At 55.9% G+C, this 12364-nt stretch overlaps 4 protein-coding genes and 1 non-coding gene across 5 annotated transcripts; 3 read left to right on the plus strand and 2 right to left on the minus strand.

The window, feature by feature from the left end:
* Positions 1-543: 543 nt before the first annotated feature.
* Positions 544-615, minus strand: BZA05DRAFT_t261. Its single transcript has one exon. It is a non-coding gene; the product is annotated as a tRNA-Met (tRNA).
* Positions 616-683: 68 nt separating this feature from the next.
* On the minus strand, positions 684-3549 carry BZA05DRAFT_408592 (uncharacterized protein). Its single transcript, XM_051484721.1, has 5 exons — positions 3403-3549; positions 2743-3311; positions 2205-2615; positions 1099-2147; positions 684-1021 (listed from the first exon to the last, which is right to left on the minus strand). Exons 2-5 carry the CDS (start codon positions 3103-3105, stop codon positions 958-960), a joined length of 1887 nt encoding a protein of 628 aa, XP_051336153.1. The 5' UTR covers positions 3106-3311; positions 3403-3549; the 3' UTR covers positions 684-957.
* Positions 3550-4132: 583 nt separating this feature from the next.
* On the plus strand, positions 4133-4973 carry BZA05DRAFT_150922 (uncharacterized protein). Its single transcript, XM_051479006.1, has one exon. It carries the CDS (start codon positions 4218-4220, stop codon positions 4872-4874), a length of 657 nt encoding a protein of 218 aa, XP_051336154.1. The 5' UTR covers positions 4133-4217; the 3' UTR covers positions 4875-4973.
* Positions 4974-8959: 3986 nt separating this feature from the next.
* On the plus strand, positions 8960-10149 carry BZA05DRAFT_150992 (uncharacterized protein). Its single transcript, XM_051479007.1, has 2 exons — positions 8960-9233; positions 9435-10149. Exons 1-2 carry the CDS (start codon positions 9050-9052, stop codon positions 9950-9952), a joined length of 702 nt encoding a protein of 233 aa, XP_051336155.1. The 5' UTR covers positions 8960-9049; the 3' UTR covers positions 9953-10149.
* Positions 9719-12220, plus strand: BZA05DRAFT_459327 (uncharacterized protein). The gene is made up of 3 exons (XM_051487636.1): positions 9719-10223; positions 10296-10457; positions 10874-12220. The coding sequence occupies exons 1-3, from the start codon at positions 10125-10127 to the stop codon at positions 11855-11857; spliced, it is 1245 nt and encodes a 414-aa protein (XP_051336156.1). The 5' UTR covers positions 9719-10124; the 3' UTR covers positions 11858-12220.
* The last annotated feature ends 144 nt before the right edge of the window (positions 12221-12364 follow it).

Raw genomic sequence — 12364 nt, forward strand, 5'->3', positions numbered from 1 at the left:
GATGTAGTAGAGGTGGTGAGAATGTTAGTAGAGGCAAGGCGAGCGTTGCTCTCCTGCTACCTATGCAGTTGGAAGTGGTGATATTGGCAGTAAATAGAGATATATTTAGGAATTGAAAAATCGTTGATAATGATACTTCAAGTGCGGCCTCGGTGATGCGGTAGCCAATTTCTTCCACTTATCACAACTTTACAGACTCTCCTCTTCATAGATCTCCATGTAACCATAAGTTATGACCGTCTCGACGGGTCGTCCACTCCCACACCTGCCCACGAATACTTGACGTTGCTATCAGAGCGTAAGCATCGCTGCGATCCGCCAACCATTCTGTCCCGCCCTCCTTCACTCCACTCCGCCATCGAGTCACCCCCCACACCCCGAAGGCTGTAGCCTGCAAAAGCAGAGCTCATCACGGGCAATCACTCGGCACTGCAATTACCACGAAACACCGCACAGATGAAAAACAATAGAACACCCTTCCAAACCCCTCCGCCACCCACCGCCCTGCGAAACGCCTGCAAAAAAACCACCGCAAAAAGTTACTAGCAACACCTCGTTTCGATCGAGGGACCTCCGGGTTATGAGCCCGGCGCGCTTCCGCTGCGCCATGTTGCTTACTGATGTCCCTTGGCGGAACATTTCTTCGTGACGTGACTCTTACTTCTCTAACATTCAATAGGGATGTCGTATATCGCCAAAATATAGTCATACATACAGCTTGTGGTACTACATTTATGAAGTCGGTGTACAGCCTCCGGGTGCGCATGTGGGTGTTATTATCTTAGTACAGTAACTTCATACTTGGCCATTAATCCCTTCCCCCTCCGCTCCCAGCAAGTAATCAAGCATCCCATCATCATCAATCATCAGTACTTCTTCTATCATAACTCATTATCCATGTGCACCCGCTCATCCTCGTCCTCCCCTCGCCCTCGTCTTCGGCAGTCGCTGTCTACTCTAGTAAAACCTTAACCTCACAATCGAAAATAGCATATTCTGCAGCACATGCAGGCTCACCGCGCTATTCTCCAATCAGTTCACCGCTGCAACATACCATCTCGACTCTCGACTCAATAGGGAGAAGAAGAAGAAACTTACACGCAAGCGGGCAACAACTCGGGGAAAGCCCTAAAGTCCTTCACGGCCTCACCGGTAACATCGAACCTAAACCTACGTTGCATGATACGTCTTACGGCATATCCAGCCGCAATCTCGCAGGCCCAAGTAGCGAGGGAGGCCCAGAAGGTGAGGCTAAACGTGTACGGATCGTTCTTGTCGCGGAAGCTGAAGTAGGGGTAGATCTTTGTGTTCCAGCCGTAGTGGAGGACGACGACCCAGCCCAGCCACGCAACCATCGACACGCTCTCGGCGATGCCGCGGATGTAGAACGCCCTGCCGACGTATTTCTTCCACGACGCGTAGTCCTGATCGTTGAGGTTTAGCCAGACCAGTGCGCGGTGGAACGTGCGCGTCATGGTGATGGGGGTCCAGAGGACAACGATCGAGCTGGAGAGGAGCTGCAGGTACGCGAATTGGCTGGGGCTGCGGAGGCGCGCATAGATGGCGCGCACGTACGTTTGGTACGTCAATGCCCAGAATGTCTTGAAGACAAAGCCGAGCGGGTAGCTGCCCACTTTGGCGCCGATGATCCAGCCGCTGGTTATGTCCAGTGTGTGGATGGTGGCGACCCACGACCAGACGTAGAGGACAGTGTCGAGCGAGCTGTGCGGAAGGGTGCGTAGGTAGAGCTCGGCATAGGCCTCCCCAAGCACAAAACCGATCAATGTCAGGAGTAGAGCGCCACAAAACCAGAGGAACCGCCTATAGGACCGGGGGAGATGGAAAAACTCCCAACCCGTCCGTGGCTTCCAGCGGAACCGGTTCCGCTTGGCGTTCAGGTACCGCCCCCGGGCCGGTGACGACACGGAGAACAGAAGCTGCGTCTCCGACAGTCCCTGCCGTACGCCGATATGATGGTTCCTATGTTGGAACAGCAGCACCATAACTGCGATGAACAGCGGCGTACACATGGTCGCAAAGGTTAGAAATATCCACGTGAGATTCTGCGTTATCACCGGCCCCGGAAGATAGTGGTAGAGGACGGCACCGCAAGCCAAAGGGAGACAGTTAAACAGGGTAAAGGTCGTCTAGATATCACCCATCAGTTTAACGGTTCACCGAGCAAGCACAACACGGAAACCTACCGGAAAGCCCAACCGTACGGGCCACCAATTCAGGCCGTACATATTGAACACTTTGGTTATCCATAACAACCCGACCAGATTATAGAAGCCGTAGTAAACGAATAGAAAGAACCAAAAGTCCATAGCGACCTTGGAGGAGCCATGGCCGGGCCCGGCATTCGGCGGGATCGGCGCGTCCTCGTCGCCAGGCCAGGACGGAACGGAATCGCTCAGACTCTTGAACCAAGTCTTGACCACGTCCCAAAGCAGCTCAAAGTTAAAGACGTTTCCGAGGGCATCGCCGAGGTCGGACCATGCGGAGGATTCGGTCGAGATCGTCGCTGCGCGCCGACGGACTGCAGGTACGTACGCGGGCTTATCGGTAGCGGGGAGAGGAAAGGTAGGGAACGGAATCATGCACCAGACGATGCTCTGTTGTACATCCCAACCGTCAGCGCATAGTTACATCCTACATATGCCGCATGCACTGCAGCAGACAGGCAGGAAGAAAGTGAGAGAAAAAAGGCCGAAAGGCAAAAAAAAAAAGAGATTCACACACAAGCAGCGCCGGAAGCATGACGAGCACCGCCCACCTTCTCCACCACGTCCCCACCATCTTGTTGACCTCGGAGCGCCTCGGAGAGACGAGCTTCCGGTCGAGCCACCACCTATCATCCGGAGTCTCGTCCACCTCGTCGTCGTCCCCACTCGCCACTTCGTGCCCCGTAGCAAAGTCTATACTGCCGTAGCTCGTCTGATACTGCTGCTCGCTGCCGGTAAATAACGTAAATAGGTTCCCGACACTACCCATGTGACGCGGCGAGAAGGCGCGGAAGCGGCCATACCGCAGCGATTCGGCGTCGGGAGGAGGCAGGGAGCGCGTGTCGGAGCCCTGTTGGAAGGCGAAGAAGGAGGAGGGCATCTAGCTGCAGGCAGGATATCGCGATGGCATTGGTTGGTCCGGGGGTGAGCGGGGTGGGGGGGTGGGAGACGATGGAGTAGGTAGTATAGATAGGCTGGGGGGGGGGGGTGGAGCTCGTTCGTTCGTTCGAGAAAAAGCGACGAGAGGTGGTGTGTTGTCCCCGACCGACCGACCGACGACGACCGACTGACCGCGACACGTCTTGCCTGTATGTAGCTGTGTTAGCTAGCCTGAAACAAGCGCTCCCTTCTTCTTCCTCTTTTGCTGCCGGGATGGATGGGGGGGGGGGGAGCGAACCGGAGAGATAGGACAGACAACCTTCGAGTGAACTGTCACTGGCAGAAGGTGTTCATGCCAGATAGATGATAGATGCGACGACGGCGGCACGAGAAATGACGATTTCGCCGTGGACCGCAGCAGGTACCGATCCCCTCCACTCCACCTCCCCCGCTCGACGAAAAACATCCACTGATGTCACGCGGTCTCGTGACACGCCCTGCATCGGCGTCGTTATTCCCAAACCGTCAGTCGCAACCGAACTAGTCCAGCAAACATGCGCATGCGGCGCTACGAACCATTAATGTCGAAAAGAAAAGAAAGAAAAAAGGAACAATAATGCATGAGTTGGATCTTTTTTCTTCTTTCTTTTTTAGCTCTGGTTTTGTGATTCTAGAACACGGGACTGACGTCAGACATCGTGATCACGATGCGAGCAGCTTGAAGCACCAGTTGTCACTCGATCCGGTCATGGATTGTCACGTCTGTAGGACTTGAGCCGTTGAGATGGAGTATTCCCAATTGGCCCAGCATTTGTGTTACTGTCCTATCATGAATTCTGTTCCTGGAACTCTTGAGCTGCTCGGTACCGGTATGTCCCGGCCCTCCACTGCCTCCCAATGTCATGCAATGTCATGCGGTCCTCGATCCCAAGCATACAGTGGTATGATGTCTCATGACGAAAGAAGAGAACATCGACACCCACGTGCAAATCAGGGCCCATGGACATCCCTCGAGCGGGAGAGGCACGGCACAGATCGCTTGTCCGCCTTGCACTGCACCGCACCGCAACGCACGCGCGCCGAGTGATCTCGATATCTACTCACATACATGCAATGCATACTCTCATCCTCATCCTCATCCCCACCGCCTCGGAGTCGCTCGGTCGACACCCAAACACCCAAACACCCAAGATGAACGGCATCTTCCCTCCCTCCCTCCCCCCACCATGGCGCACACCCCAACGCACCTCCGTTTCCCCAAATCCCAAGCCTCAAGTTCCGCCCCCCTTCTCGCCCCCGCCGGCCGTTGGGCCCAGAGCCCAGACCAGACCGGGCAAGCAGTCCAGTCATGGACGGACGGCCGGTAGGTCGGGACGGTCGGGTGGATCTTGCAGTTTGCAGTTCGAATCTTACAGTTGGAATCTTACATATTGCATGCTCCCCGGGCCAGGGTCAGGGCGAGGGCGAGGGACAGGGCAAGGGAAAGGGCCGGGGAGAAACGAGACTCATGCATACGGTAGATATGGGAGGTATGGGAGGTATGGGAGGTACATAGCTGTAGATAGCTGTTCCATCATGTCACTGCACAGCACAGCACATCATATAACATCACCAAATCACATCATTGAGGTGGGTGGGTGTGAGGTAGGTAGGGTAGGTAGGTGGAGTATGTTGAGTATAGTAGGTAGGGTAGGTAATCGGCCACGCGGGATTTACTCTACATACTCTACACACATACACGATACAGCTCGTCGCGGTGTTGGATGTTGACAGTTGGATATTGGGGATGTAGGTGGGTAGATGCCCGCGGACTCGGCCAGCTGGCCGCCTCACACCCCTCCATCCCCCTCCCCCCCACCACACCCCTTCCCTCGAGGTTGTCTCTCTTCTCTCTGTCTTCTATCGACGGATCCTTCCTCCCTCCCTCCATCACTAAGCCCCACCGGTTCGGTTCGATCGCGATTCCGTCATATGTACCCCTCCCCACTCCTCCCCACCCCTCCCGTCCCCTCCCCACCCCCCCATCCCCGCATCGTCTGCAACTGTCCAACTGTCCAACTGTCCAACACCGCGAGCACGAACGAACGGGCGAACGAACGAGCGAACGAACGTTCGATACCGTACATTTGCACTTCCCTGTCTGTCATTCTATCTGTCCGTCATTCTGTCCGTCATTCTGTCATTCTGTCATTCTGTCATTCTGTCATTCTGTCATTCTGTCATTCTGTCTGTCATTCAGCAGATTAGCTACCATACAGCTACGATATGTACGGCATGTACGGCATGTCTGTCTGTCTGTATGTCCATAGGTAGGAGCACTTGGGTATCATACCCATGAGACTCGGATTTCGCCACGTCTAGATCTGCTCTGTTCACGTTCAGCACGTACATACCGTACATGGACATACATACATACACACATACATATCGTACATACGACATAACTAGCTAGCGGGGGCACGGAGTTGACAGTTTTCCGCCTGAAATAGGACTTTGCTTCCCTTCCTTCCTTTCTTTCTTCCTAAGTTCCACATATGTTCCTATCGTATCGTATCGTGTTCGGCACTGGGTAGAGTAGACACCCCAAAGCTCAATGCTCAATTTCCAATGGATCGCGCATGCCCCAATGCTGCCCCAATGCTGCCCCAATGCTGCCCCAATAATGCCCCGATTACCCGTGGGCCATGGACAAATGTGTAGCTACAGTACAACTTGCGCGGGACTCGGTCCCCCCAGACACCCCACCACCCACCGCGTGTTTACCCACCGATCACCACAGCGAGCACAGGGCACTGGAGATCGACGGTCGGTATGTATGTATCTAGGTAACCATGCAGCCACCTACCTCCACCCTATGTAACCACACATCTGCTCGTATGTAGGGGTTCTAGGGGTTCCTAGGTAGGGGTTCTAGGTATCCGGGAGTTCTGTCCGCCCCCGGAACGTCGTCTAGAGTACTCCAGAGTCCAGAATGAGTAGAGGACGGCCCGTGTGAGATGCCGATACATACGGTGCTCAAGTCAACCACGTCAGTACAAGAGATGTCAGTAGATGTCATTTCCCCCCGCTACTCCCCCTATATACTCCCCACCACTCCCCCGCTCCCCCACTCCCCGCCGTCCCGCGACCCGTCCCGCGAGTCTGCGACCATACAATTCGCGCGGCGGCGTTTGAATATCTAGCGGCCGCTCTTTCGGTCAACCGAGTCGAGTCGAGTCGAGGCGAGTCGTTGACGAGTTGTCGACGAGTTGTCCGGCTTATGTATGTAGAGTACCGGCCACGATTCGCGAATACATAGGCTGGCCGACTGCTGCCCCCCCCCCCCGCTCCCCGCCTCCCCACTCTACCCTCTCCCCATGTAGAGTACTTTAGAGTACTCTACTCTACGTGGGTACTCGGGGATAGGTACATGGATAGGCGGAGTAGATAGACAGATAGACAGGCACATAGATAACGGACTGTGTCGACTCTCGACTCTCGACTCTCGACTCTCGACTCTCGGGTGGCATCATACGTCCAGTCCACGAGACCGCACCGCACCGCGCCCAAAAAGAAAGAAGAGAAAGAGGAGGAGCCCCAGGAGTTGGGAGTTCAGTTCGCCACATGTCTACCGTTCGCACCAGTTCCCAGTACCCAACTAATGCTAGAGTAGATATCTACACTTTCACGTGTCTCACCCTCGTCGGTCCTCGCAAGTCGCAATCCTCGCAAACCGACGAAAAAGCAACACCGGGCCGGGGGGAGAGAAACCAAAAGTTTTCATCTCGGCTGCATAACGTACTAGTAGTGACGTCACCCCGTTCTACTCTTCCTATCTCGACTCTCGAGTGATTCGGAGTGAGAAACCGTGGGGACACTTGTGACTGGGGAGGTGGATTGCGAATCAGGTGTAGGGATCGGGATAACCTCCTGTGCTAGTGGTATTGAATCACAAGCGGAGAGAGAGGCATGGGTAGCGAACGGCGGACGGCTCGTCGGCAGGGCGAGGCAAGGTGAGGTAAGGAAACGGAGTGGCGTATGTAGGTATAGGCGGATATGATATGTATGATATGTATGATATGTATGATATGTATGCGGCTCGGATTCTGTGCATCGGTTTCGTCGTGAGCAGATTGACAGTTGCTCTATGCATCATAGTCGGAGTGGATGAGTGGATTGAACTGCGACAGGATGTTTTCTACGCGGCTCAGAGTATTCCTCGTCTCGTCGCGGCTGGCCGTACAAGTCATCACTGCTGTGGGGGTAGATAATCCTCTTGGTGGTGGAGGGGGAAGCAAGCAGGCAAGCAAGCAAGCAGGCAGGCAGGCAGGCAGGCAGGCAGGCAGGCAGGCAGGCAAAGCAGGCAGGCTGTATGTAGCAAATCTACAGACCTAATCATCTACCGAGCGGCGAGGAGCGAGGATGGAGGAGCAGGAGGGGTGTGGCTCGCTCGCCCACTCACACGCAGCCCAGCCAGCCCAGCCAACCCCATCCAACCCCAGGCGGAAACAAGAGAGAGAAAGAGAGAAGGGTGTGGTGGTCACTCTGCAGAAACTCGCAGCAGCAGCAGAAGCAGCAGCAACTTGCAAGCAGCAGCAATTCACCACAGCAAAAGCAAAGAAGGCATAGTATTTACTAGGAAGGAAGGCAGACGGCGCGAACTGTTCTGTTCGAACAAGTCACACCCACCCGGCAACGGCAACACATGTCCACACCCACCCAGAAAACAGACAGACACACCAAAGTTCGTCCGCCCTCTTTCTGCTGGGTGGTGTTGCCGCGCTTTCGGAACAAGTCTTGGAATGGTGGGAAGGGAAGGGAAGAATGCACCTATCGCAAGGCGAGGGCGGTGGTTGTGGTGGTTGTGGTGGGTGGGGTGTGATGAAATGAACGCTACCAGTGGATGCTAGCTCTACTCTACTCCAGAGTCTAACAGGCTTTCTCACCCCTCCCCTGTCGATTGGGTGGCTGCCACCTCCACCCGAAAAACACGAGAGAAGACAGAGAGAAAGAGGGAAAATCCCACAGGCGGACAAGCACACCGAAAATACTCTCTCATTCACGCTGCCGGTAACTCCTACCTGCTCTACGACACATAACCTACAATTGCACACACACACACCTCCCAAATATACTACACATTACACACTGCACACTACGCAGCAAGATAGGTGTGGTGTATCTAGAGTAGATATTTCCTCCGACGAATCTGCGGTATCGCAACAGCTCGTTCCATGTCATGCTCTTGCCTCTTTCCCACACACCTCATCCATCGCCGCCGCGTGTGCGTAACCCCCCCTCCACACCAACACGCGGACGGGAGGGAGAAGCGGAGGGAACGGGGGGCCACACCCACCACCACCCACCCACGCAGCACGCAAGTGAAAAAGGACAGTGTGCGCAAGCCCTTTCTCTGGCGCCTGTCTGTCTGTCTGTGGGGTGGTTGTGGGAACACACCTCTCTGACAAAAGTCAATCTGCGCTGGATGTATCTCCACCCAGTACTGCTTGCCCACTACTCACCGCGCCTCGCCTCTTGTCTGACCTGACCGAGAGCGAGCGAGCACACCCTGCCCACACGCACAGGCACACACACACACAGAACCCTCCCCCCTCCCCCCTCTCAACCCCCCCCCCCCCCCCTTCCGTTCCTCCACTCTCCGTCTGGACCGGAACGGCGAGTGTGTGAGTTTTGCATGTTGGCTGCTTGCTGCTTGCGTGCAGGGTTGCGAGGGTTGGTCTTTCCTTTAATTCCCTCTTTCTCTCAAACGTCTCCAGGCAGTTAAAATCGATAACCCCCCCCTCGATCGCCGATTCTCGCCTTGATCGTAAAACACTAACCTGCCATCCCATTCATCACCGAACGTCCGAAGAAGGCTGCAGACGCTACATTACGACCCTTACATTTGGAGCACCTACTCGACCCTACCCACCCCCCCCGACCCCTGCGGCGGTTCTTTTTTTGCGATGTCCCCCAGTTCCCAAGATCCGACTCAGCAAGAACCCTGGACCGGCGGCGGTGGTGGTGCTGTTGGTGGTGCTGGTGCTGTTGGTACTGCTGGAGCTGGTGTTGCTGTTGGGGCCGTTGGTGTCGTGGGCGGGGAAGCGTCAGCAACGCCCTCAGTGGCTTCGTCGAGCGGAGGAGGAGGAGGCTGTGGGGTTGTCGACGCTCCCGTCGACGGTACAGCAGCTGCCAGAGAAGGAGGAGAGAGAGTGGAGAGAGTGGAGAGAGTGGAGAGAGGAGAGAGGGGAGAGAGGGGAGGGGGAGGAGGAGAGAGAGGAGGAGGATCCGAGAGGGCTGGCAGTGCTAGCAGCGCTGGAAGCGGAGGAGGTCCCGGAGGGGGAGGAGGAGGAAGTGTCGGCAGCGGAGGAGGAGGAAGTTTCAACGGCGGCGGTCGCAAAGCATCAGCAGCGGCGGTGGTAGCAGCTCAGGACCCACACAACAATGGTGCCCGAGCTGCTCTGACGAACGAGATCCGGAGTGAATTCTTCAGACTTTATGGTGAGTGCACACGATCCTTCTCACCGATCCCGCCCATTCTCTCGATGCTCTCTCAAGTCTTCTTTCGCTGTTTCCTGTCTCCGTCCCCCCCTCATCTCCTTGCCGTCCTGCCTGTCTCCGTCCCTTCTCTGTGTACCGAGGGCCTCGCTACCTTCTTTGCTCCACGAAAACTCTCGCACACATCTGCTCCCGTCTCGGTTGCTCCTTCCTGCTGTTTTTTCTACCGTGCGGCAAAGAAAGAAAGAAAGAAACCAAAAAAAAAAATTCCATCCTTATTATCTTTTTATTATTGTCTTTGCCGCCGTGCGAGTTCGCTACGGCTGCTCGCTCGCTCCTGCTTGCTTGCTCGCTGGCCTCTGGCTGCCTGAAGAAAAATATCCCGAAACTCCCAGGCGAAGCTGACTCGCTCACCGCTCGCCGACCGCCGCCGACCGCCGCTGGCCGCTGAGTGGTGCTTTGTGGCCTTCATCCCTTCGTTACACACAAATATATCGCAGCACAATAGCCTCGTGAATATATGTCTTTAATCGGATTCCATCCATGATATCATCCTTCCTTCTACCCGTTCTTCTTCATCTTCTTCTGCTTCTTCTCCTGCTTCTTCCTTGCGCGTCCGAGAGCATCGGAATTCTCCGTTTCGTGTGTTTCCCTTGCGAGTAATCGAAGTTGACGCGCGCCCACGCGGAAAATGCAGAACTCTCCGGCTTCCAGATTCCCGGGCTGTCGGTGCAGAACATCCTCCGTCACAAGGACAAAGATCTCTATTTCGAAGGCCACGACGGCCTCCGCGATTTTTGGAAGCAAACGGCTGCCAGCAGACGAGAGATATTGCAACTTGCGCGGGAGGGGAAGATAAGGGTTATTCGAGGACCTGTAAGTTTCACTGGCTGGCGTTCCTTCCTCCTTCCCCACGGGTGGCTTTCTCTTTGTCGCTCGCTCGCTCGCTCCGTACCCTGCGTACCGTTCGTTCGTTCCTGCCCTGTACTTTCGATTCCTGCCTGCCTGCAACTGCCAACTGCTATACCCACCGCCACCCTTACCCACTTCCACTACGTTGCCTCCGATGTCATGGCACGCACGCATGCGGTGGTCCCTTCCTTGGCCAGCGCATGCTTGGTGCAATCGGAACGCCAGCAGCAGCAGAAGCAGCAGGCGCGCCAGCAGCTGTAGCAGCAGCAGCCATACCTTACCATATACACACGCCCCAATTCACCTTACCATACCCAAAAAAGTTTCGAAAAAAGAAGAGCCTTGACTGACATATGGCGGACTACTTGGTCCGACTGCAGCGCCCTCAGGCCAGCTCGCAATCAGCATCGCAAACTTCAACCGAAGATCGGTCGCAGAGCGTCAGCACGGACGAAGACGCCCGCAACCTTGGAACAAGCGTCAGCAGCACCGGCACTGGTAGTGGTACCAGTAGCGTCGCCCCCATCGACTCCAGAAAACGAATCCATCGTGCCGACGTCCTCACTGATCCTCCAACTTCAAAACGACAGCAGCACGACTCTCTACCGCTGATCACTAATGGATACGGCCCGCAACCGTCCATATTCAACCACAATCCTCTTCCGACCCCTCCTGTGATTGCCGAATCGGCATTCTGGGGTGATCGGAATATGCCTCCTTCCCACCTCGAACAGCAACAGCGCCAGCAGCAGCAACATCAGCAGCAGCAACGCCAGGACCAACAGCAGCAGTTACACCAGCAGCAGAACCACCACCGCTCATCCGACACTCCGAGCAGCAGCAATGCCAGCCTACATCAACACCAGTCCCCCGCCACCCCTCCGACAGCAACCCAAACCCCGCTGCAAACTATGGTCGTCGCCAGCAGCCCTACGGCGATCGCCACCCTCCTGGCCGACCTTCAGGCCGCCTTCCAGGAGTACGACATAAGCCTCCCGTCCAACCACACCATGCAACGCCTCAAAGAGGAGCGCGACCGCGCCCTCGAGCGAGCCCTGCGCATGGAACGTGAGCGCGACGACGCCCTCCGCTCCCGCGACGCAGCGCTCAAGCTCGCCGAGGAAAGCTACGGCGAGTTGCGCGCACTCATGGACTCCCGCGCCCGGCGAATCCAGGAGATTCGCGAGATCTCGCGCGGCTCCGTCGGCACCAATCACGGCTCGCACAACCACAGCATGTACGGCAGCGGCAGCATCGGCGGCGGCGGTGGCAGTGTCGACCGCGAGCGCGATAGGGACAGGGACCGTGAGCGCGGCGGCGTAATGGGGAACGGAGGCGGGAATGGAAACGGAGAGTGGGAATAAGGGGGATCCTGTGTGTTTTGTGCGTGTGCTTGTGTGTGTGGGTTTGTGTGTGGAGCGCGGGGGAGGACTTTTGATATTGGTTGGGGGCTTTGCGGTCGAAACACGTTTACGTTTACTCGGCCGTCTGTTCATCGTCATCTTGAAGCCCCTCGTTGCCCTGATCATACCTGGCCCGTCCGCTCGCCTGCTCGTTCGTCGCATCGCATCTTACATCGCATCCTTTTACATTTCGCCCATCCGTCCCGAAAGTTTCTTCTCTTCGCTTCGCTTACGATCCCCCCACCACCACCCCACCTCACGATTCGCCCTAAAACTCTTGACCCCTCACCTCACCCCTCAGTGCTCACCGTTCTATTCTATTCTTCACTAGTTCGTTCTGTTTTACATCTCGTGTGTACGTGTGTGTTTTCTGCTCATTTTGAAGTCGGGAGGATTTACTCTATCTTCTGGGGGTCGGCGCGGCGGGGGGCGGGGGGCGGCAGGGGGAGTTATGTTTTACTTTGGCGT

The sequence above is a fragment of the Tricharina praecox genome (assembly GCF_024521635.1).
Source record: "Tricharina praecox strain CBS 144465 chromosome Unknown BZA05scaffold_28, whole genome shotgun sequence".
NCBI lineage: Eukaryota > Fungi > Ascomycota > Pezizomycetes > Pezizales > Pyronemataceae > Tricharina > Tricharina praecox.

What these genes read in the sequence shown, in the direction of transcription:
- BZA05DRAFT_150992 (XM_051479007.1), top strand. Translation starts at nt 9,050, where the DNA reads ATGTCCCCCAGTTCCCAAGATCCGACTCAGCAAGAACCCTGGACCGGC. An exon ending in GTCGAGCGGAGGAGGAGGAG is followed by an intron (nt 9,234 to 9,434) that starts GCTGTGGGGTTG and finishes GGGGAGGAGGAG; the next exon opens with GAAGTGTCGGCAGCGGAGGA.
- BZA05DRAFT_150922 (XM_051479006.1), top strand. Translation starts at nt 4,218, where the DNA reads ATGCATACTCTCATCCTCATCCTCATCCCCACCGCCTCGGAGTCGCTC.
- BZA05DRAFT_408592 (XM_051484721.1), bottom strand. Translation starts at nt 3,105, where the DNA reads ATGCCCTCCTCCTTCTTCGCCTTCCAACAGGGCTCCGACACGCGCTCC. An exon ending in TCATGCTTCCGGCGCTGCTT is followed by an intron (nt 2,616 to 2,742) that starts GTGTGTGAATCT and finishes GATGTACAACAG; the next exon opens with AGCATCGTCTGGTGCATGAT. An exon ending in CCGTACGGTTGGGCTTTCCG is followed by an intron (nt 2,148 to 2,204) that starts GTAGGTTTCCGT and finishes GGTGATATCTAG; the next exon opens with ACGACCTTTACCCTGTTTAA.
- BZA05DRAFT_459327 (XM_051487636.1), top strand. Translation starts at nt 10,125, where the DNA reads ATGATATCATCCTTCCTTCTACCCGTTCTTCTTCATCTTCTTCTGCTT. An exon ending in GCATCGGAATTCTCCGTTTC is followed by an intron (nt 10,224 to 10,295) that starts GTGTGTTTCCCT and finishes TCCGGCTTCCAG; the next exon opens with ATTCCCGGGCTGTCGGTGCA. An exon ending in TAAGGGTTATTCGAGGACCT is followed by an intron (nt 10,458 to 10,873) that starts GTAAGTTTCACT and finishes GTCCGACTGCAG; the next exon opens with CGCCCTCAGGCCAGCTCGCA.